Consider the following 21,516-nt stretch of genomic DNA (forward strand, 5'->3'; position numbering starts at 1 on the left):
ATATCATGCCTCTGTTGATGAGAATCTGTGAAAAGACGCCGTGATTGCCGATTGAGGAATAGTCCACATTTCCTTAAGGACTCATCAGCATTCAGGAACTGCATTTTACTCCACTGGTGGATGTTGCTAAAGTTGGAGGGTCTTTATCTCCGAGCGCACCTTTACAGACGGAGAGAAACCAGACATCTCTCCCTCGACACCCATCTCCCTAAATATACTTTACTTTTTGGAGAGAAAAGAGAGATGAGGGACTTGCTGTTAAGATCTTTTTTTAATGTTAGCACCGACAGGCCATTGTTAAAATTCTCAGTTTAAACAGAACAAAAAAAACACATTTGCAGTCACGTTGTTTGCACTGTAGTTAGTTAGTCACACAGAGCAATGGAGATCCTTTACAGATCATTCTCCCTAATTAGCGTATTTGGGATACAAGAATTCTCTCGAGACAAGTCACTCAAAAAATCCCATTTATTATTTAAATGTATTCAACAATTCCAAAAGATAAGATAGACAAACATGTCATAGATTTCATTTACAAGCTGTTTGTTCTTCTCATCATATCTATAGAGGCTCCCCACCCTACAGAGCACAATCTCATTGGCTGCTGAGGAAAATATATGTCATTGGCTGTAGCACAGAATAACTCTGGAAAAAGAACGATGTTGCTATATGGCACGGCACATGCTAAGATGCAGACGCTCACCAGTATGCACGGACACATACATACTCACACGTGCAGACGCGCACACACACGCTCGCGTACACGCATTCACACAAACGTGCAGTCGTGATTGACCACTCACCCAATCAGTTTCATTCTCAAGCAAGCTGTCAGGCCGCCATGTTGAGTAAATATTACCATAATGCCTGTGTGTCAGTGAGTATGCAGCTAATGAATGGATGACATCCAGTGAAGCTCAGAGACACTGAAACAGAAAAATTGCCCACTCACTGTTGCTGTGCCTGAACACCCCCTCCACCTCCCCACCATCTCACTCACTTCTCACACTCTCTCTCAGTCTCTGTGACTTTCTCCCCCCTCGCCCTCCACTTCAGAAGTTTTTTTACAACCCGAGAAGCCTCAGAGGTCAGCGCAGCAAAGAAGAAGAAAGAACTCCTCAACTAGGTCACCTCTGAATCTGAAGAATTTGCTTCATCACATGGCTGGTGGTGCTGAGTAGAGCATCTACATAAAACTAGAACATCGAGGAGACGATTTGAACTCTACTTTTAATCTGAACAGCAGCAGGACATTGTGTGTGTGTGCAAACAGTGTGAGGTGGCTTCCTGGAAAAGGATCTTGTCTACATGAGATGTTTCCTTTTTCAGATACATTGGAAGGTACAGTGCAGAATGTATTGTTATTCTCCACATGAACAATATATAGTTAACTTCCTGTACCCGGCGATGAAGAAAAACACCCACTGCCATGAAATACTGACAGTCTTAAAGATTTCTTTTCCAGCTGTTAGACGTCTGAGCTGCATCACAAATAACATCTCACAAAATCCGCTCTCTCAATCAAACAGGATATCTTCACAAGGGACAAATATATTCTTCTTTTTTTTTTTTTAAATCTCATCTGTGTAGAATATTATGCATATCTACAAAATAAAAATACACTCTAAGGAAAATTGCACGGAACAACACTACGAGTTTCAGTCAATCGAGTCCACTGACAGCACAGCCGACTGTTGCCACTGTGGAGAGAAGAGGTGAAATCATCCACTTTTGCAGGGTTTTTCATTTTTGTTGTTGATATTTCTGTGCAATGGAGCAGGGCTGAAGAGGAGAGACACTGAAAGCGAGGAGCTTCTGACACGTCGGCATTGTGGTGAGGAGTGTGGAAAAACCAGCCCACCTCCACCCTGCGTTCCACTCCTCCCACGCCTCCCGCCAAGCCCCTCTCAGTGTGTCCTCAGGAGCTTTGCATCCAGGCTCGGCTACAGAGCCTGGATGTCTTGGCTGATGGATACGAAGCAGAGGTGTCCGTGATGATGGAGAGAATTAGGAAAACTAGAAAGCATTCCGGCTTTTAACACTCATACACACACACACACACACACACACACACACACACACTCGCACACCTTTAACCCCCCGACTCTTTCTCTCAATCTCTCAGTCTCTTCCTGTCTGACTGTCTCTGTGTCTGTCTTTTCTCAGTCTGCGTAGAGGATGAAGCCAGAGAAGGTGCTGTACTTGTTGTTGTTTCCTCCATGGGCTTTGCCTCCATCTAGTTTGATGTAAACCTCGTCCCCTGCGTCCAGATGGAGGATGACGCTGTTGGAGGCGTAGTCATAGTTCTGGTCAGCGTCTTGGGCGATGGCACTGGCACGAACCTGGAAGAACAGGGACAGACGAACATGTAGGAAAATGGGTAGGCATGTTAGCTACAGCATGCTGTATATTAGCACTTTAACTTAATTTATTTAGAAAATGCCTTAAATAAGTTATCATTCTCGGATACTACTGAAATTGTAAATCAGAACTGAAAGCACTCAAAGGATGCACAATCTTTTGCATTTTTTATTTTAATATTAGAAAATTAGCTCAGTTTTTGTAAGATCAAGACCTGTAGTGAAATATACTAGTAGGAAATCATGAGGAAATTAGTGGTTGATTTTTCTGTTAAAAAAAATACATGAGATTATGAGAAAATAGTGAATATATTTAAAAATAACCCATTTGCCAAAATGTATGTTGGACTTGTATATGTTTCATTGAGCTGGGTGATTAAAGCTACAGTTGGTAATAATTATATAGAATAATTTTGTCATACTGTCAAAAAAACTGTCACTTGATCCTGACAGTAGTACATGAGACAGATGATCAGTTTAAAAAAAAAACATGTTCCTCCCTGTCCTCTCTTCTAATGGCATTTGCTAGAATCCACTGTTCCTGTCCCATCAGAGCTGAGGAGTCTCTAATGCAGCTGTCAATCATGGCTCATGAACTGCAGTCAAACTGTCAAACAAGGCAGGGCTTATCAAATATGAAATAAGATTCTTCTCCTGCATTGTCTGTTTCTTACAGCATAATTTAGTGTACTGTTTAGCTGTAAAATGAGAAAATTTGCTCTGGTCAATAGGCCATGCGTTATTTTGTCTTGATTGTTGATTGGTCACAAAATGCGATTAGAAGCACTACCAGAAAGCAGACCATCAGTTTTTGTTTTTTTTCTCACAGATTATCTGTCTCATGTCCTACTATTAGAATATCGTGGCAGTTTCAGCAAATATGACATTTACACATATTATTATAGAAGTAACCTACTACAACTTTAACTTGTGGTTATGTTTAGGCACAAAAAACACATACTAACGGCTTACAATGTCCGCTTTTGATGGCACAATCACAGTCAGTATATCTGTCGGTGTCTTGCTAAAAAACAACCGGTTTAGTTGTTTGTCGGTCTCAAACAGTGGTCTGCAGTCTTGGCAGTCATCTGGTCTATGTGTTATGCCATACACGACCAGATGACAAAGTCAGCTTATATACATATCAGAACCACATCACTAAAAACATTGATATGATATGTATGAAATGTACAAATGCAACATTTGTGGTTTCTATCAAAGTATAATGGCAACTTTTTTTCTGGCAACTGTGCTGTCAAAAGAGTCTCACAGATCCTTGAGAAAAATTTCTGAAACCATAACTGGATTCAGATCTCAAACAAAAACTACTCTTCCTTCTGCCATGGCCTCGCAAACAAACAAATGAGACCAAAATTGTTCAGATATGAAAAATATAACCGGTAGAAATGTTGATGGGCCAAACAAAGAAAAGTCATTTAAAAAGAACAAACCTGTCACTAGTCTGAAAAACCACTGTGATGCTGCACCAGAGAAACATTTGTTGCACTGAGGGAAAATGTACCAAATTGAAAAAAATACATTTCAGTATATTTTGTGAAATATTTAATGTCACAGAGTTCTTCATTTTGAAGTTAAATGAATTACTGGACACAATAATGGCACATATAGTTCTTCATATTGAAATTAAACCTACAGGACCAACCAGGGGGTCAGTCAAACCTCAGGCCTTTCTGTCAAGCAGATTTATGGGTTCAATCAAGCCAGCAGTCTTCCACAGAAGACCTAACATTCAGCCTTGGAACAAAAGGTCCACAGAAATAGAAACTCTCAGAAACTCAACAACAAGGCCGGCTCTGAGGGCTTTGCATTGTGGTGGAACTTACTGAGAAATAATAAAAGAAACATGGTGGATTCCCACTGAATATAAGCAGAAATGCTTCATAAAGCATAGTAAGGAGTGACAAGAATCTTTAGATTGAGTTTGCATATAATACTCAGTTTTTTACCTCTATGTTGCCTTTTGCTGAGTGTATGTGTATGTATGTGTACGTGTGTGTGTGTGCGTGTGTGTGCGCGCGCGTGCGCGTGCCTGAGTGTGTGTCCTGCCAGTCTGGCTATAGGACATTTGGAGCAGTTTCTAAATAACCTGTCCTGGCTAATTAAGACCTCCACCACAAACATGCTTTCTCTCTCTGGGGAGGAAAGTGTAGCTGCGGTGCCAAATGGGCGCTGAAACAATAGCTGTGTTATCAACCCTGAGTGTGTGTGTGTGTGTGTGTGTGTATCTATGTGACAGAGAGACTAATTGTACATGTTATCAGCAGGAATGACTTACTCTAAAATGCTGTTTCTCAAGTTGAATTTTTAATACATGTTACTGTTAGTAGCCTTCTCTTTATCATATACAACATGAATGAAATCTAAGGAGGCTGAGAACAAAGTTAGAAGAAGTCAGCAGTGACATACAATGAAGGTCATAGATTGGATGTTGCCAGCATATACTGCGTGCCTTCGTCCTCTGCAGCCCAATTAAATCTGATCCTCCAAAGCATTCATAAAGGAAAACCTTATTTTGTAAAGTGCAGCGTTTGGACAGAAACATACAGTTCTTCTGCCACATTGGCTCTAAATTATAGCACATCAGATTTGGAATTAAAATACTGAAGACAGAACCAGTTTGTTTTCTTATGCATTATTCTTCCTTGCCAAGACCTGGTGCCTACAGTACCCACAATGCAACTCCATCACCAACAGTTCAGTTGGACATTTGAGTTCGTAATGCTTGTAGCAGCCAATGTAGCCCTGAGCAGAGATGAGGGGGAGGCCAGAGGTCAGCTCCCTCTGAAGTGTCAAAGGCTTTAAACAACTTTTTGAAATATGTGGCAATGTTCTGCAAGATCTGTAAATACAGTTTGATGAATAAAATTGGCGCAGTTCCCCTTTAAACAATGACTGTGAGCTTAAAGCTCTAAGCATGTGTTCACATTTGGATTGTGAACAGTATTGGAACCTTCCCAAATTTAAGATCACGCTGCAGGATGGAAACATGCAGATAACTAATGGCTTGTTTTTACTCAATATCAGATACATATATGGACAAAGACATGGATAGAGCCTTCTGTTTGTATTCTGCATTCATTTCATCCTCATTTGTGCATGATTAATTAAGGCTTACAGATACGGATGAAACAGAGTAGTACCACGATAGTTCAAGCAAGACGCGACCATAGAACATGATTAAGACATTTTAAAAATGGCAGAAATGGAAAGAATTGGGTATAAAGTGAATAGAGTTGTCCATCCGCATGTCGCAGTGTATTTACTGGCCTCATAGACCACTGTTGTCTACAACACTGCCTCTGTTAAAAGTAAATGATTACAACCTCCACCATCACTGTTTATTGCCAGAAACTTTTGACTGTGCCCTCTATTGCCATCTTGTAAATATTCATGTCTATGCCAACACAATGTAATGGATTGCAAAGGGTTCAAAACTAAACATTAGTTTACATTAATGTCAATCTGTCAGGTAATTTTGGTCACCGAAAAATGACTTTAAAAAGAGTTACAATTCGTGAACTGTCCACCCAATATAGATGCTAAATTAAAATTTACACCCTTTACACCTTGCATTAAAATGATGACCAGATTGCAAAGGGATAGTGCTTGACCACATGAAAGTACAGGTGAAAATGCATCCAAAACGCATTGAGAACAGATGTGATCCGATCGGCACAACCACTGGGGGTTGTCAAAGAGGCATTGTGACCACTTTGAAAAAAACTGTAAATGGAATTGGGTTTTCAGTCCACATACAACAATAACATGGGCAAAAATACGTAATCCCATTTCAAACCAGCAAGGTAACAGCCATCCATCAATTAGCAAGCCAAGAAAGAGTAGTAAGAGTAGTAAGTAGCAAGAAATATGAATAGTCAAAACAAGACCAGGTGCAGGCCTTCAGTTTGGTCTGACAAAAGTGTACAAGAAAACTTTTCAATTCATGTTGCAGTGTAGCCATATGACGCAATGGCTAATGGAAACAGCTACAACTGCTCAGTTGGAAAGGGGGCGACCAGATCTTAATGTTGAAACCTGGATCCAAATACATTTTAATACAAGGTGTAAAGTGATCCGAGTTGGGACTTTAACCTAATAGGCATTGTTTCAGAGGGAAACAACAAAAAATGCTTACAATTCCTCAGTGCCATTAAACAGGTACTAACAAGGAGAACTGCATCAAACATAACTTAAATAGAATCGAACAAAAAGATCATTATTTTCTCTTGAGATGATAAAAGAAAGCGCTGTACATCCTTTAAAGTATCTATTGGTTAAATAAGCCAATTAGTCACTTAGTCTGGTCAGTAAGGTTGGATCAAAATCAATAGTTTACGTGCATTTGAGGTATTTTCTTGTGGCTCATTATCGGGTCTCCAAAGTCCATTCTAGCCCTTACCTTGGCTCAATGTTTGTCCACACAGCTTTAAATTGTGGCTTTTCGAGCTGGTGTCGACAAGCTGGCCCAACAGGCGGCACAGAGGATGCCCAATAATTAGTTGGCCTATTTAAGGAGTACACACAACAGGCATATTGACAAATGTTCAGAGGCCAGCTACTGACAGAGCTCTCCTGCACAGAAAGCACAACTGTTGCCAAAAATAACAGGGAGCCTGGAACAGGTTCTCTTGACATTTAGATATTATTATTAAAGTCATAAATTATATATTTTTTTAAATACTTTTTTATTTTAAATCCTTTCTTTTTTTTCTTTTTTATTATTGTAGCATTTCTACTTTGCACTTCTGAAGCGACTCTTCAGTCAATTACTGTGTTGCTTTGGTTTCTGTCCATGAAGCAAAGTTTCATTAGGACTTTCCTTGTTTACCATTTCCATAATGCATTACAAACATTTTTATCTGCTTATAGCACCATTTAATTATAGTTATAAGCACTTATACACAATAATGATACTCAAAAAAAATAATAATATCATATTTTAAAGCATTTTATAATGACAGTTCAGATAATGTGGTGTTTAGAGTGAGGTTTTTTGGTAAACATTAAGTGAAATGTCAATGACCATAATTTATTTGTGTTAGGTTGGAGTAACTTAATAGTGCTAGTTTAGTAGTTTCTTTGACTCATTATATTCAGCTGCTGGTTAAGTAGAACTATTTCAGATATATAGTATAACTGAGTCAAGTCTGTAGAGTGAGTATTTTGGGGGGATCACTACGTTAGTGGAATTTAAACGTCATTCAGTTGTTTATGATTTAAAAGTTGTGTCAAATTGGAGTATTCAAACTGTGTGTGACCAGTTAAACAAATGAATTAATTGACAATGTTTTGTGATGTTCTTGCATAGGTCAGATTTTTTAATTGACTTTACTAGTCCCACCAGCATTTTGTGGGCTGTTTATCGGATTGTTGCTGCCTAAAAATGCCTGATTTCTTGGCAGCTTTTCTTAAAAATTGCTATGCATGTTGCAGTGTTTATGGAATTTTTTGCAATGAAAATGCAGGAGCAAGTGAAAATTGCAAAAGTAGCTGTGATGCTGTCATGTAGTCTGAGCTTATTATTATAAGCATTTGGTGTTTCTCACAGAATTAGAATCTGTTTATGATGTTTGGGGAAGGGGGGTGTGATCAGCAGTTGCTGCTGTTCAAAGGAAGGAGCTGCTCTCTCTGCCCGGTTAGTGAGAGCTAAACCAGAACAAAGTGATCTTATACCCTCTCATCATATTTTGGCACTTGGGTAGGAACCCTGCAGCAGCGGTTAACATCCCACACCAAGTGATTAATCTCACATTGACACTGAAGCAGCTTGACAGCGTTGTTTAACGCTGACAGTTAGCCCTGTCATTGTATGCAACTCTGTTCGCATAGCAGCAGTTTCATTATAAACAGAGAGAGAGGGTTGAGCGAATCAATACACTGTACACAGTTCTAATAAAATTATTTTATCTGTTTTATATGACCATATTTACAGTTGAAGTGATTGGACAAAAATTGCAAGGTTGAACAAAATTCTCAGGGTGTGGCTGAATTTGATAAATGTTGTTGGGATCGCATCATCCTGAAGAGACTGCTTCACTTAAAAGGAAACAGTGACCACTTATAGTGTCTCATAACCAGCGCGTGATGTTGTAGCTCCCTATACCTCAGAAATGTAATTACTTTACTTAAAGCACCTCGTGACCACTTAAAGTAACTTATAATCACATTATAATGCATTATAAAATGATTATAATTGTTTAAAATTATGAAAATTATAATTCACTGTGATCACTGCAAAAACACTGATTAAGTGACCAGCCATTATTAAGTATTATTTTACTTGACCCTATAAATCATTATTAAATGCTTTCTAATGTGTCATGACTTTTGTTGTAAAGCATTGTATTTATTTATGGGTGCGTATAACTAAATTATATGCACTGTAAGCAGATTATAACACATAATAAGTATGTTTGTATGCAATAAAGACATGGGCATCATAGAAAATGTAAAAGGAGGTTTTTCCAATTGTTTTTTCTGCCATAATAGCTGTCGCTGTTAATGCTTAACCCTCAGCTTGTCCTGTATTGATTTTCAGCAACCTGCTGTTGAAAACATTATCGTGTAGTTTGAGTCACCGTTACAGTGATAGACCCAAGAAACAGTAAATTACTAGTTACATTTGTATTTTTTCAAGCTATAGCTGTTAAAAGCCTGTGATGGAAACCAGAACATTTCTAAGTAAAGGCATGTAAGAGTCTTAAGTGCTTTTCTCCTGAGCAACACAATGACAAACAGACATTTACACACCTAGGCTAGAGTGAGTCTCTCCTGCACCACTAACTGTAAAAAGCATTTAAGTGGTAAGGTGCCATATCTTATATTGAATCTGGCCAAAGCAGACTGCATGCCACAGTATGTCTGTAGCGCTGAATTAGAGAGCATCTCTTCACAACACTTTGTCTTAGGTGGGACAACATTTCTGCTAATATCACATAAATCATCAGGGTGAGTGCTGACACAGTGTTTCCTGTGTGGCTGGGTGAGATAAACTATGTATGACTATTATTAACACTGATCTTCTGTGATTCCATGTCAAATACAGGAATCCAGCATGGCTTGCAAAATGTTTCCTCATACGTTTCACCATGATGGTGAATTTTAATTGCTTGCAGAAAACTGTGCCTTTAAATCATTATTAAGCGTTTAGTCATACGCCAGTATTTTTTGCCAGTGTTTCTTGTAAAGTCCTCTCACAACCCATCAGACACTCTGTGAATGATTTTCAAAGACAGAGCTGTTCTTTGCATTGCCTTCAGCCCAGCGCATTGAGTTATGGAGCAGAGAGGAGCAAGGTTGACACTTCTCCAGCCATCTCAACAGCGTGATTTGAAATAAAAGAACTCAATTTTGTAATGGAAGGTGAAATGAACAAGGAAAGGGGATAGACAATACTTCTATAGTGAGCCAGGTGAATTCAAAAGAACATCAAGCGTGGGCACAACACTTGAAGTAATCTTTGTTCAGAGAGTCGTTTATGTTCAGCAACATTTCAGTCCTAATGACCTTCTTCAGGCTTCACAGAGAGAAACTTTACTATATCTTTAAAATCACACTGCTTTGGAGGGCGTTTCACTTCTTAACAACATGCCACGGACACTCAAAGTCACGTTGCTGTGAAACGTGCGAGTGCTGTAAAGGCTAATCCGGATAATTAAATTCTGAGGAGAGGTTTTTAAGATGCAGGAGTAATATATGGAATATTGTACATTCTTTCTTGTTGTTTATCCTCCTGATTAAATCTAGCACAGCTCATATCGATGTGCAAACAAAGCCTCCTGTTCTGATTCTGAGATGCCGGCGTCCAGAGCATATTAATATGATATGATGTGCCCCGAGCGTGCAAAGTCAACACCATCCTATTAGAGGGTTTGCGCCTTGGGTTGGAGAGGGAGTGGGTGATGATGGCTCAGGAGGATTTGTCAGTTGGGATTTTAATGAAACTTTATCAAAATATTTGCTTTCCAGGTGCTCACACTGAACCTCTGGCAATGTGATAGATATGTAATATATATCTTAAATTATTTTTGCTCTTTAAGGAGTTAAATTTAAGCCTTATTCATGTGTATGATTTATGTTTTTTTTTTTTGTGGGGAGGAGGGGCAAAATACAAATATAACATTTTCCTCTAGCAGAGACAGAGTGAGCAAAGCCCTGGTGAAAGCAAACTTCCCTGAAATCCTTCTCCACAATGATATTTTTGTTTTGTTTTGTTTCTTTGCTCTAATGGTTTTTATCCCCTTCTGAGATGAACCGCCGCAGTCTAGGCCTCCTTCGTTTGCTTTCAATGATAAGCACGCATGAATAAAGCTTCTCACTATTTTTGAAATAATGATCAGGGAGCTCCTATTGGAGCCATTTTTTTCTTTTCTTTTGTCTCCAGTGCACACAAGAAACTTGTTAGGGATATGAGGTTCAAATGCAGGGTATGGCAGATGTATAGCGAGAGATGAGCAGGACAAACAGCCAACTGGCAGTGCGTGACCTTGACGCAGAATATGTAGAGGAACTTTGACAAGACAAACAAAGCATGAGGCTGTAAGCGCCGGCTCCGGCGATGGTAAATGAGGTGTCAGGCGATGTTGTCTTCCTTGTGGCTGCTCGTGCGTGTTTGCATCCGTCATATCGTCAACGTGATGGCTTTGATTGAATAATACTCCGAGTGGAGACACTGAAAATCAAGGGCTGTGCTTGGGCATAATAGATAATGCGTGCCAGGGAAAGTGAAGTGGGGATTCTCTTAACTTGTGCACTTTGTGGGAATATGAACATCACAGTTATCAATAATACAGCTGTGAGAGATGAATTTGTGGCACGGTTTAAAAAACTGTCACCGCTCCACAATAAAGTGGTACGTCTTTTATAGTGAGCCTCTATTAAAAAGTCATTTTCCATTATTTCCATCCAGCAGCTGTAGTGTGCCCTTAATAGAGTGCTGTTTATGAAAATCACGACAACTTGAAGTTTTATCTGTTGTGTCTGGTGCAGGAGGAGCCGGTAACACCCCACTGGGACATCTTACAAGAGGCTTTGTCACTGTGACAAGGACATGTCTCGTGGCTTCTCTGACAGGGATTTGTTGACTTGATGTTGAGCCTCCATTTTGGATCAACGAGTCTATTGGTCCTCTTTAAATCAAAGTGTACTGCCGCCTAATTGTGTTTGAACATTCTAGCCGTGAACTGCATGTTTAATAGCAGCTTAGATAGCTTGCCACCGCTATTGAGCCGGGTCCAACATTTCACTGCGGCGCACATACAAACACAGAGTGAAGGAGAGACGCACGTACAGCCAAGTGCGCACACATACGCATGAAATGCAATTTTACTAAAATAATGAGAACAGGAAACTACGACTGATTGCGAGAGAATTGTGGTGTCAGAAAGCGCCGGGTCTCCCATGTGTTTCAGGTTTATTTGTCGGAGGAACCTAAGTGAAAACATGATAAGAAGAATGAAATGGTAACAGGAGATTTGCCATCTGTCAGACGAGAGTAGGAAAAGGCTTCCTGAATTAATTTCACCAGCTGTTCTCTTTGTACCTGCTCAGCCTCCTTTGAAACAGAATGACTTTGCAGCACAAACCTCTCACTGTTTATGAAAATGCTAAAAGTAATGCTAAAGGTGAGTCTGGCGTCGAGCATTAGTTCATTAGTTCATTAGTTTGAACTTCTGATGATTGATCCATGACAATATTATCGCAATCAAGGGCAAAGGTTTCATTTCAGCATTTAGGGCAGCACACATGTGAAACAGGGGGTTTGGGAATAGGGTGGGGTATCATTTGGGTTTTTTCCATCCTGACAGAGCACTAGTGCTGAAACGGTGCCTGAAATGATACTTAAAAAAAAAACAAAAAAAAAACACAAAGGATGGTAAATGAAATTGAAGAATAGCTTTTTTTCCACTGAAAAAGCCAACTTAAACCAGATATTGAACAGTATATTAGGCCTCACTTTAAACAGTTCAAGTATACTTAAATATATAACAACTTTGGTTCCTCTAGGCCATTTTAAAGCACTGTTGAAGGACTTCTGTATGTCATCTTCTACATGCCAACGTCCGGGTGTATCGTAGATAGTGTTTTAAATTTTCTTGTTTTCATGGTTCACTTATAGCACATATTAATGTACTTTTAATCCGTCCTTGTAGTGACTTAATTTTGGGTCCTTTTGTGTTTTATATTGTTTGTTGTATATTTGTAGTATATTTTGATTTTCTTATTTTTTGTTCCATGTTGTCTGTCTGACTGTAATGTATGTTGCTGCTGGTCTTTGCCAGGACTCTTTGAAAAAGAGATTTTTAATCTCAAGAGGTTTTTTTCTGGATTAATAAAGGTTAAAATAAAAATAAATACAATAGGAATTAACACCTAACCTGCACCTTAGAAATAAAACCCAACCCGACTACAATAATTTGATATTAGATAATAATAATAGAGTAATAATTGAACAATAATTGTTTTCCTAACTCAGGAGAAACTGATATTTCACTGTTACTATCTATTTAAGGGCGGCTGAGATTGTCACTATCATAGCTAATCTACCTTAAAGAAAGCCTGCTCAGGTTCCAGTGGGACGCTAACTTAGCTCACTAACTTCAGGGCTAACTCCCTTCACTTTAGTCAGCAGGTGGTGAGAAAGACGTGGAAAATTGGCTTGGCTCTTGAGGTGTTACAGCATTTATTCACAGACAATAGCCTGAACTGTACTCACACTGCACTGCTATGTTTAGCTTCATGCCCTCTTCTTGGTCACTGTAGCCTGACACACACATACACGCTCACTTTCCCTGATGCTCGTGCGATCAGTTGTGCGCGCACCAAAATCTGGGCAGTGATTTGGTCCAATTGGTAGGCTACCAGTCATACATCGTTACAAGGTGGATGGTACTCAAGCCTATTTTGGTGTCCTCCAATGGAAAATTTGGAGCATCAAACGCTTTATCCTGCATTCTGGGGTATTTAATGTAGCACTTTTAGCATTTCCTGCATCAATTTTTGGTACAAATAATAAATAATGAGAGAGACATGTTCCCTGCATCCCGCCCCTGAATCTACGGCCATGTTTGAGATTGTAGCAGTGGTGACAAAGAGAATGAAATCAAGTCAGAGCCAGTGAAAGAGGCTTGTCAGAGGAAACAGTGGTGGGGAAAAAGAGGCATCAACTTTGACCTGCAGTCCAGACACTCTTTTCTTCCTTGTGCCCGACTCATCACGCTCAGTTAATTACTGCGATACACAGCACCGTGTGCCTCTGTAGCCCCAACACCAAAACCACAATCACTGCCCCGGGCATTGTCTGAAAAGAGACTTTTACTGCAAAAATTCCAACCTTTGTTCACGCTAAGCCTGTTTTTCCAGTGTGCTTCCTAGTAACCCTGAGGCACTGAGATTTTTTTTTTCCTTAAATGAAAAATACTCCTTTAAAATGAGACAGAGAGAGTTTCTGTATGTGTTGGACAAGCTTTGCTTTAAGACATGCATTTTTCATACAGTAGCCGGTTGATCCTCTCTTACTGGTTGATTTGTTACCCATATTCATTTTGAGGAGGGGTGTGGGGGGGCAGGAGGTGTTAAACACACTGATTTATGTATCAGACTGTGAGTCATTTGAAGCCATTGACTTGCTGCTTTCCTGTGAACAGGGAGAGGATAATTGTGGCTATCACTGAAGACTGAATTCGGGGGACGGCTAAATGTCAGGGGCGTGGGGAGAGACAGAGAGAGAGATGTTTGCATAAGAGGGCCAGGGGCACTTGTCTATCTCCCATATGGCCCTCATTATAATGAAGAAGACTTGTGAGTCAACACCATAGCATCCTTGAGTCAGCCAGCCACAGGAGACAATCCATAGCCTGTTTTAGACCGTATGTTTCTGCTCTCGCAAAACCACGACACATTATAGCAGTTTTTCATGAGCTACTTAATCTGAGGTGCCAGCACAGGGAGTGCGTGCACTGCTGGGCTCTAATGGCTCTCTATTTGAGGAGCTCAGTGCAAAATGTTTTAAAGTAACAGGATTATTAATGACAAGTGGTGGGCAGTTCTTGAGCAAGTTTTGAAACTTCACCAATAAATGATAGATTTTCCCTCCCGTGCTTGCAGATGACAGCCCGATGTCATCTTGACATTTCCAATCTGTGTGGTATTTCCTAACAACATGGGCCAATCTTCATTTGATAGCCCTCGCACCTAATTAGACCAGCTCTAATGTTCCACTCGGCAGAGTGTCAAATCCAATGTCCAATTACACAGCAGATCAAGGCCAAAGGTCCGCCTCCACTACCTCTCGGGCTGATTATAGAAGATATGTCACGGTATACATCACACAGGAAGAAATGGGTCTGTCAGAAGAAGGGGAGAGACGCACACACATGCACGCATACACGTAAGGGGATCAATACCGCAGGCGAAGAGGCTGAGGGACTGAGGGTGGCTCTCTCAAACCCTGTCTGTCTATTTCAGACAGAGTCTCTCTGTTACACCAGGCACACACACAGAGGCCTCTCAGTGCTGAAGTCAGACCACGATGAAGAATAGCAGGTCTGAACATTACCAGAATGTTAAAATTAATCAAGTCTAAGTATTGCTGTATGTGTGTGAGGATACCTTGTGTGTTTAGCGCTTGAGATCACATTTCTTGGCCTAAAAAAATATGAAAAATGAACCTTGTAAAAAATGAATAAAGACCACAGCCCATCTTGACTGACAAGCTATTGAATGGAATCTTTTTTTTTGTTATTCACACCTTTCTTCAGAGCATAGAACCTAATCAAACAGCAGGCCCTCATCCAGATGGCTCAGCTCCTATGTTTAATGTTGGGATTGACACCACGTGCTAAACACAATGCGTGGGTTTCACCTGTATACACAGCAACAGGATAAACAGTTTTGTGTTCATATGCACCTGAACTGAAGACCCCCCTGGAGGTGTCTATGATGGACCGGGGCGAACAGTTTCAGAGGGAAATGACTCGTGAACTTGAGCAACACAGATCTTGTTTCTTTGAGGCGAGGTGAGCGCCAAAACAAAATCTAAGAAAAAGGATGGCACACTCTAACTCATTCTGCTATAGTGCAATGCATCACTTGAGAGCAATGAAGAATATTGATGGCATTGTGTGTTGGCAAATCGATTCTGTGATACCGCAATCTGGATTCTGTTTTGCTGCTTTTTTTCCCACCCAAAAAAGAAGTTTTCCTTTTAAGATGAAAACTTTCAGCTCCTTCAAAAAAGTGAGCTCCTGTAGACCTGACATAGAGGAGAGATGGAGGGCAGTGCACAGTCGGGGTGGGTTGAGGCAGCGGGTTAGGAGAGGGGGGGTGCAAGCATACGCGCGTGAGTGTGTGAGAGCATGTGTGAATGTGTGTGTATGTGAGGAGGAGACTGCGGCGGTAATTGCAAAGGAAGAGCCATGTGCACGAAGGACGTTGAAGCTTATTAAAGGAGGAGACAGAGTGATTATTCACTATGGTCCTCTTGAGAGACTGACGCTGAAGTCATTGCTTTTAATTAACTCTGAAACGGTTTTGCGGATTAATAACAATATTAAGAAGGGAATGGAGAGGGGAAGCGCAAACACATCCTGGATCTGGTTCAAGCTTTTTAATTACAATTAAATAGACTGGATGGCACAATAGCACAATAACTATGTCTTTTCTGTCCTCTTTTCTTCCCCCCTCTTCCACTGCGTCGGCCGAATTTGACTACATTGTCCCTGCTGTGTCTCTCAGGATGTGTCCGAGACAGGTTATTGCAAAGCGTTGATTTACTGGAGAGAGTTTAGGATTGGTTGGAATATTTGGCACGGGGCTAAAAGAACAGGCGATGAGGAAGCCAAAAGAGTGTGTGGAGAGAGGAACTTGGAAAGCGGATAAAGTGTGCTGTGCTGAAAATAGATTTCTTATTTGTTTGTTTACCAGGAAGCTCACTTTTTGGGCTTGAGAAAGTATCAAAGTTGTGGGGACAGTGTTGCGTTGCACTCTGGAAGTGGAAGAAGAGGAGAAGAAATAAGCCGTGGATGCTGATGGTAGACACAGCTTGTAAGAACCCCTGGAGTGGGAGGAGCACATGCTGGAATGAAACAGCACTGCAGGGCCTGGAAACCCGCTGCTTCGCTAAAGCCAAAAGATGATAAAATACTAGTATTGTCTGCAATTCCCTGGCCTCCGCTGTCCCAACTCACAGTGTAGCTTTTTGCAGCCTTAATGAGCTGAGGAAAGCACCAGTGTGACTGTAGGAGCTCGAGTTTGACTCTCAACACTTCATCAATGATGTAGCATAAGTCGGCCCCAACATTTATAACCATTCACAGTCATTTACACAGTCTGAGGCTCTGGGGCCTTCTCCATCAGCCAAACACCAAACCTAATAAACACCTCAGCAAGGGGACAGCGTGTTTATGCATAAGCTGTGCATAGGACAGAGGATGAGACGCACTTTATAAACATTACGCGGGTCTCTGGAGATGCTCACTGTGTGCGTCTAACTTAAGTACCACCACACCCTCCTCTTGGGAGCACAACGAAGCGGGAACAGAAGGCATTTTATAGGAACATATGTTCTTCTTCCCCTATTATATATCAATGCTTTTACGCCCACCCATAAACATTACTGTTGAGTGAGACATTATATATAGAAGGCGATTGCTGTAACTCTCTTTTGCTGGGTGTGAACTTGGCCAGGGTAAAAGAATTAACCTCTGGCTGCCTTGGTGAGACTGCAGGTTTACTTCACAGAGCCCATGCCAGCTGTTATTTTATCCCCATGCTGCACATATATACTTATAGAGTACTCTGCTGTACTTATAGTGTAATAGCTTTGAGCTTTAACTCTGTGTTTATTAATAGATTATTTTATGTTCCACCGGCAAAAATGTGAAAGACATAAGAAAAATAAAAGTATTTCACAGCAAGCAGATGTGTCACAGGTCAAAGAGGCTGCTGGCCTATGATGTGAAATGTTCAAGGACCATATTTATTGGATTTTAACTCAGTAGTTTTATTTGCCTCTATTGCAGGGATGTGTATCTCTATAGAGCAAGCTGATGATGGTGAATCAGAAAGTCCAATGATGTATTTCGTGTGCCCTGTAAGTGAAATCTCACTCATACAGTAAGAAAAATGTCTGTTACCATGTCAGCATAACTCATTACAGTCCTGTGTCTCCATGTGTACAATACACTTTGAGTGTAGAGATTATTATGGTCGCGAGAAATAAAGTGCAGCTGAGCATGTGAAGCAGGCAGTTAAAATTAGAGAAGCATGACAGTGTGTGAGAGGCAATGCACCTCTTAAGTTCTGCACTATCATAATTCCTTAGCATATTATACACTTCAAGACAGAAGTGAAGTATTTACAAAGCCCCCCCCCCCCACCCCAACATTATTAATTTTTCATGTTTCTTAGAAGAATACTGTCGACAAACTATATGAAAGACCCGCAGTTGCAGCTCGAGCAAACAAATCAAAACAATATCTGCAATAACTGCAGCATAACATCCTTTTTTTTTTCTTTTTTTACGGGCAAAACGTTATTTCCGAGCCACTTTGAAGATAAGAGATCTGACGGCTGATCGGAAGGCTGCAAACTACACTTGCACACATTAACCAACCTGAGAAGACCCTCCGGGGCGCAAAATAAAATTAGAGCCCCATTAAAATGATGCATCAAAGAAGCCGAGAATAGATCATGTAGACGTCCTAATGCATTTAACACGACTGCCAAGACAGATGGGTGCAGCGGTGGACAGACAGCACGAGCCGGCGGTTGTGCACACACAGGTATGGTCCAAATATTGGGAGCGAAAATTCTAATATTTCCCCTCTTTACACTTCACACACAGAGAAAAAGTTTCATGAGACATTTGTAAAAAAAAAAAAAAAAAAGAAAAAAAAAAGAAACGGGAGGTAATCGGTGTAACTGAATGTTATAATATTATTATTAAATATAATGATAAAACAAAACTAGATATATAGTATAAACGCTCAAAATAGTTAAAATAAAATTAAACGCCAGACGATCATATCAAATATTAACTCAGGCAAATTATTATTTTTTTATCATCACGCTAAAATCCTCAGTAAACGTCAACACTTCGGCATGAACTGCCGCTAAATTCCTCTACATTAATCGTAATTCATAAAAAAAACAAAAAACGAAACGCTGGATCGATTCTTAAATTTTACAGTCTAAAGGCAAAATGATCGTCGCGCTCTCCCACTTCTCTCCCACTTCAGTCCAAACTGTGACCGTCCTCTGGATCGCGGGACGCGGCAATGTCAGCACGCATCATGCAAAGAGGGGACGCGGGTTGCAACCAGTCGACACATCTTTTTCTCCGGGCGCGCTGGGTGCCACAGCTGTGCGCTCTGGGCTTTGGAGGCGCACGGCAGATGCGCACGCTAGCCTTACAATGTCACTTTTGATTCACTGGCTTTTATGGAAAAATCAGCTTCAATCAGTGTGGATTTTTTAAGAGAGAGAGCCATAGAGGAGGAAGTGAGGAAGAGGAGGAGAGTGAGCATCCGGGGAGACAGGTACACTGAGGAACTCAGAAAAAGTTTCAGAGCACTAACCTGGCCATTCTTGCAGAGGTCAGCCCACATGCTGGTGCCATCCCCTCCTCTCATCAGCACATGGTAGATGAAGAAGTATGTGCCCGGTATGCTGCAGATGAACTTGCCAGAAATGCCATCATAGTTGTTGCCTAGGTTGGTGACCACGTCGTCAAACTTGAGGATCTCATAGCCTTCATGGGGGTTCTTAAGCCCTGCATAGAAGGCCACCCGAGGCACCGTGCTGTAGGTGGCCGTGCTGATAGCTCCGTTCCCCCCCAGACCCAAAATCCCAGTCCTTCCCTGATCGCCTCTGTCACCAGGAGGCCCCACGGGTCCTGGTGGCCCCGGTTCTCCTGGTGGTCCGGGTGGTCCGGGCTTGCCTGGCCTGCCAGGCTTCCCCTGTGGGCCCTGCAGTAAGGTGGAGGGTGGAAGCACGTTGCTGTGGTCGCTTAACGCCTCTGCCTCAGCCTGGAGACCGGTGGAGCTGGTGCTGCTGGCTGGAGTGCCCTTGTTTAGGTAGGGGTCGCACACCATACGACAAGTGCCCAGCATCTCATAGTGGCTGGCATCTGTACCCACAGAGCTGACGAGCACGGGGATGAGGACCACCAGCACCAGGACCAGCATAACCCCTACGGCAGCCGCCACCAGGGTCTTCCTCCCGATGCTGAGTCGGGGAAGGGGCTGCGCTGCCAGCGTGGGTCTCCCGGGGGCGGAAATGGTGACTGCTTGGTGTGGGGAGCCTGTCACCGTCGAAAGGGATCCAGAGATCCCGTGAAGACTTGCAAGAGGACCGGCGAGTGTGTGAGGGTGAGACAGAGACCCACATACACTTGATACTCCTCACTGCTCTGCTCAGTCACACTAAAGTAGGCAACCAGTCACTCATACATACAAAAAGACCCAAGCATACACAGGGAGACATTCAGCCCGTACTTACAAACACAATCTGACTTGTGAGAAGAAGCAAGAAGGATGCAGATCCCAGAGGAATGGAGTGAGAGACAGAGGGAGCGAGACAGAGAGAGAGAGGGAGAGAGAGAAAATGATGAGAGTGGGTGAGTGTGAGAGATAGAGAGCAGCCACTGGATCTGTGTGTGCGTGTGTGTGTGTGTGTGTATGTGTGGTGAGTTTGTGGTGCCGGATTCTCAGGCTTGGCTTTTTATACGGCAGTAGCAGCGGAGCCCCCCCCCCCCCCCCCCCGCCCCCCCCCCGAGTGCGGGGGGGGTGGGGTTACGTCCCCCTCTCTCTCTCTCCGACTCACTCAGAGGAAGGACTCTCATCACATTGCATTTCTTTCTAACACTCTCCTGAACCAGCAAGGAACCAACACGACCTCCCTGACCACCTCACTCCCCCTCTTTCATCCCTCTCTTCTTCTCTCCTTGCTCTCCCTCTTTCTCCCCACTTTTGATGCCGTTTCTCACTCCCTTGCTTTCTCCACTCTCTCATCAGCATCCAGACTCTAAAAATAAAGATGGAGCTGTGGAAAGACAATCTTTTTTTTTCTTTTCCTGGAGGTGGGTTCTAGAGATTCATGCATATATGTGCACAGACACAAGACAACACTTAAATCTGCTTTGCCAGGAAATGCTAGCAGCTTCTCACTCAAATAAAAAAAAAAAGGTGCTAATTATAAAAGTTAATGCCAAGAAGGAATTCATGAGCCAACAGCTTGAACTGTATAATGCAAATTAAAAATGCAACCACACATGTAGAAGAAGTGCTTGAAAATTTTTAAAATGATCTTAGTGACACATTACATTGGGCCACTTTTTAGGGATAAAAGCAGCCCATCTATCCTTCCGCTAAGGGCCACTGACATTGACTCTTCTGCTGTTATTTTATTCCCCTCTTTGCCTTTCCCCCGTCAATAACCCTGTTTCTCCACCTGAATGCGCTGACACCATTTCTTATTGGTGTCTTTTTTTAGGTATTGATTTCATGGTTTTTATCAAATCAAGGGTCCTGGTTGGGAGAAAAAAATCTATATACAGCAGTGATGTCATTTGTTTGACATTTTCATCCCTTAGAGTGATGAATGGTAAAGTAAGAGAGCAAATGACAAACTCTGTAGATGGCAAACAAACATAGTCATCATGTGAAATATGTGTTTGCAGAGAGGTCTGCCTTCAGTGTCTTTGGTCTTAATACAGTTCAGACTACAAAAATGGACAGCTAAATCAGGTTGGATGGAGAAAATATGGCACATCCATGTGAGTGTAATCTGCCAACTGGGGAAAAAAGTGCTCATGTCAGCCTCACAGAGGCAACGGTAGAAACAGCAGAGGCGGATTTGCACTGATATCTCTGGCTTTGAATCACAAAACTGAAGCCAATACAGCTGGTAGCTCAACACCACACAATCCAATGATGTGCTGTTCAAGGTCAAAAAGCTCTAAATTATTGGTTAAAATATTCGGCCTGTTAAAATAATGTCTGAAAAAGTAACTCTCTGGAGCTGCTTTTACTTAGTAGGTTTGAAATAGATTTCAGAACGGTGCACAGTGGCTCAGTGGTTAGTACCGCTCACCTCGCGGTAAGAGGGCTCTTGAGCCGTTCTTTCTGGAGTTTGC

The 21,516-nt window shown here is 41.6% G+C and overlaps 1 protein-coding gene across 1 annotated transcript; it reads right to left on the reverse strand.

Annotated features, from left to right (window-relative positions):
- Positions 1 to 1,642: 1,642 nt before the first annotated feature.
- LOC121956959 (C1q-related factor) lies at positions 1,643 to 19,761 on the reverse strand. Its single transcript, XM_042505414.1, has 2 exons — positions 18,959 to 19,761; positions 1,643 to 2,342 (listed from the first exon to the last, which is right to left on the reverse strand). Exons 1-2 carry the CDS (start codon positions 19,565 to 19,567, stop codon positions 2,163 to 2,165), a joined length of 789 nt encoding a protein of 262 aa, XP_042361348.1. The 5' UTR covers positions 19,568 to 19,761; the 3' UTR covers positions 1,643 to 2,162.
- Between the last annotated feature and the right edge of the window lie 1,755 nt (positions 19,762 to 21,516).

The sequence above is a fragment of the Plectropomus leopardus genome, chromosome 17 (assembly GCF_008729295.1).
Source record: "Plectropomus leopardus isolate mb chromosome 17, YSFRI_Pleo_2.0, whole genome shotgun sequence".
Taxonomy (NCBI): domain Eukaryota; kingdom Metazoa; phylum Chordata; class Actinopteri; order Perciformes; family Serranidae; genus Plectropomus; species Plectropomus leopardus.

Coding starts and splice junctions, on each gene's coding strand:
- LOC121956959 (XM_042505414.1), bottom strand. CDS start 19,567: ATGCTGGTCCTGGTGCTGGTGGTCCTCATCCCCGTGCTCGTCAGCTCT. Junction 2,343..18,958: donor ACCTCTGCAAGAATGGCCAG/GTTAGTGCTCTG, acceptor CTGTTCTTCCAG/GTTCGTGCCAGTGCCATCGC.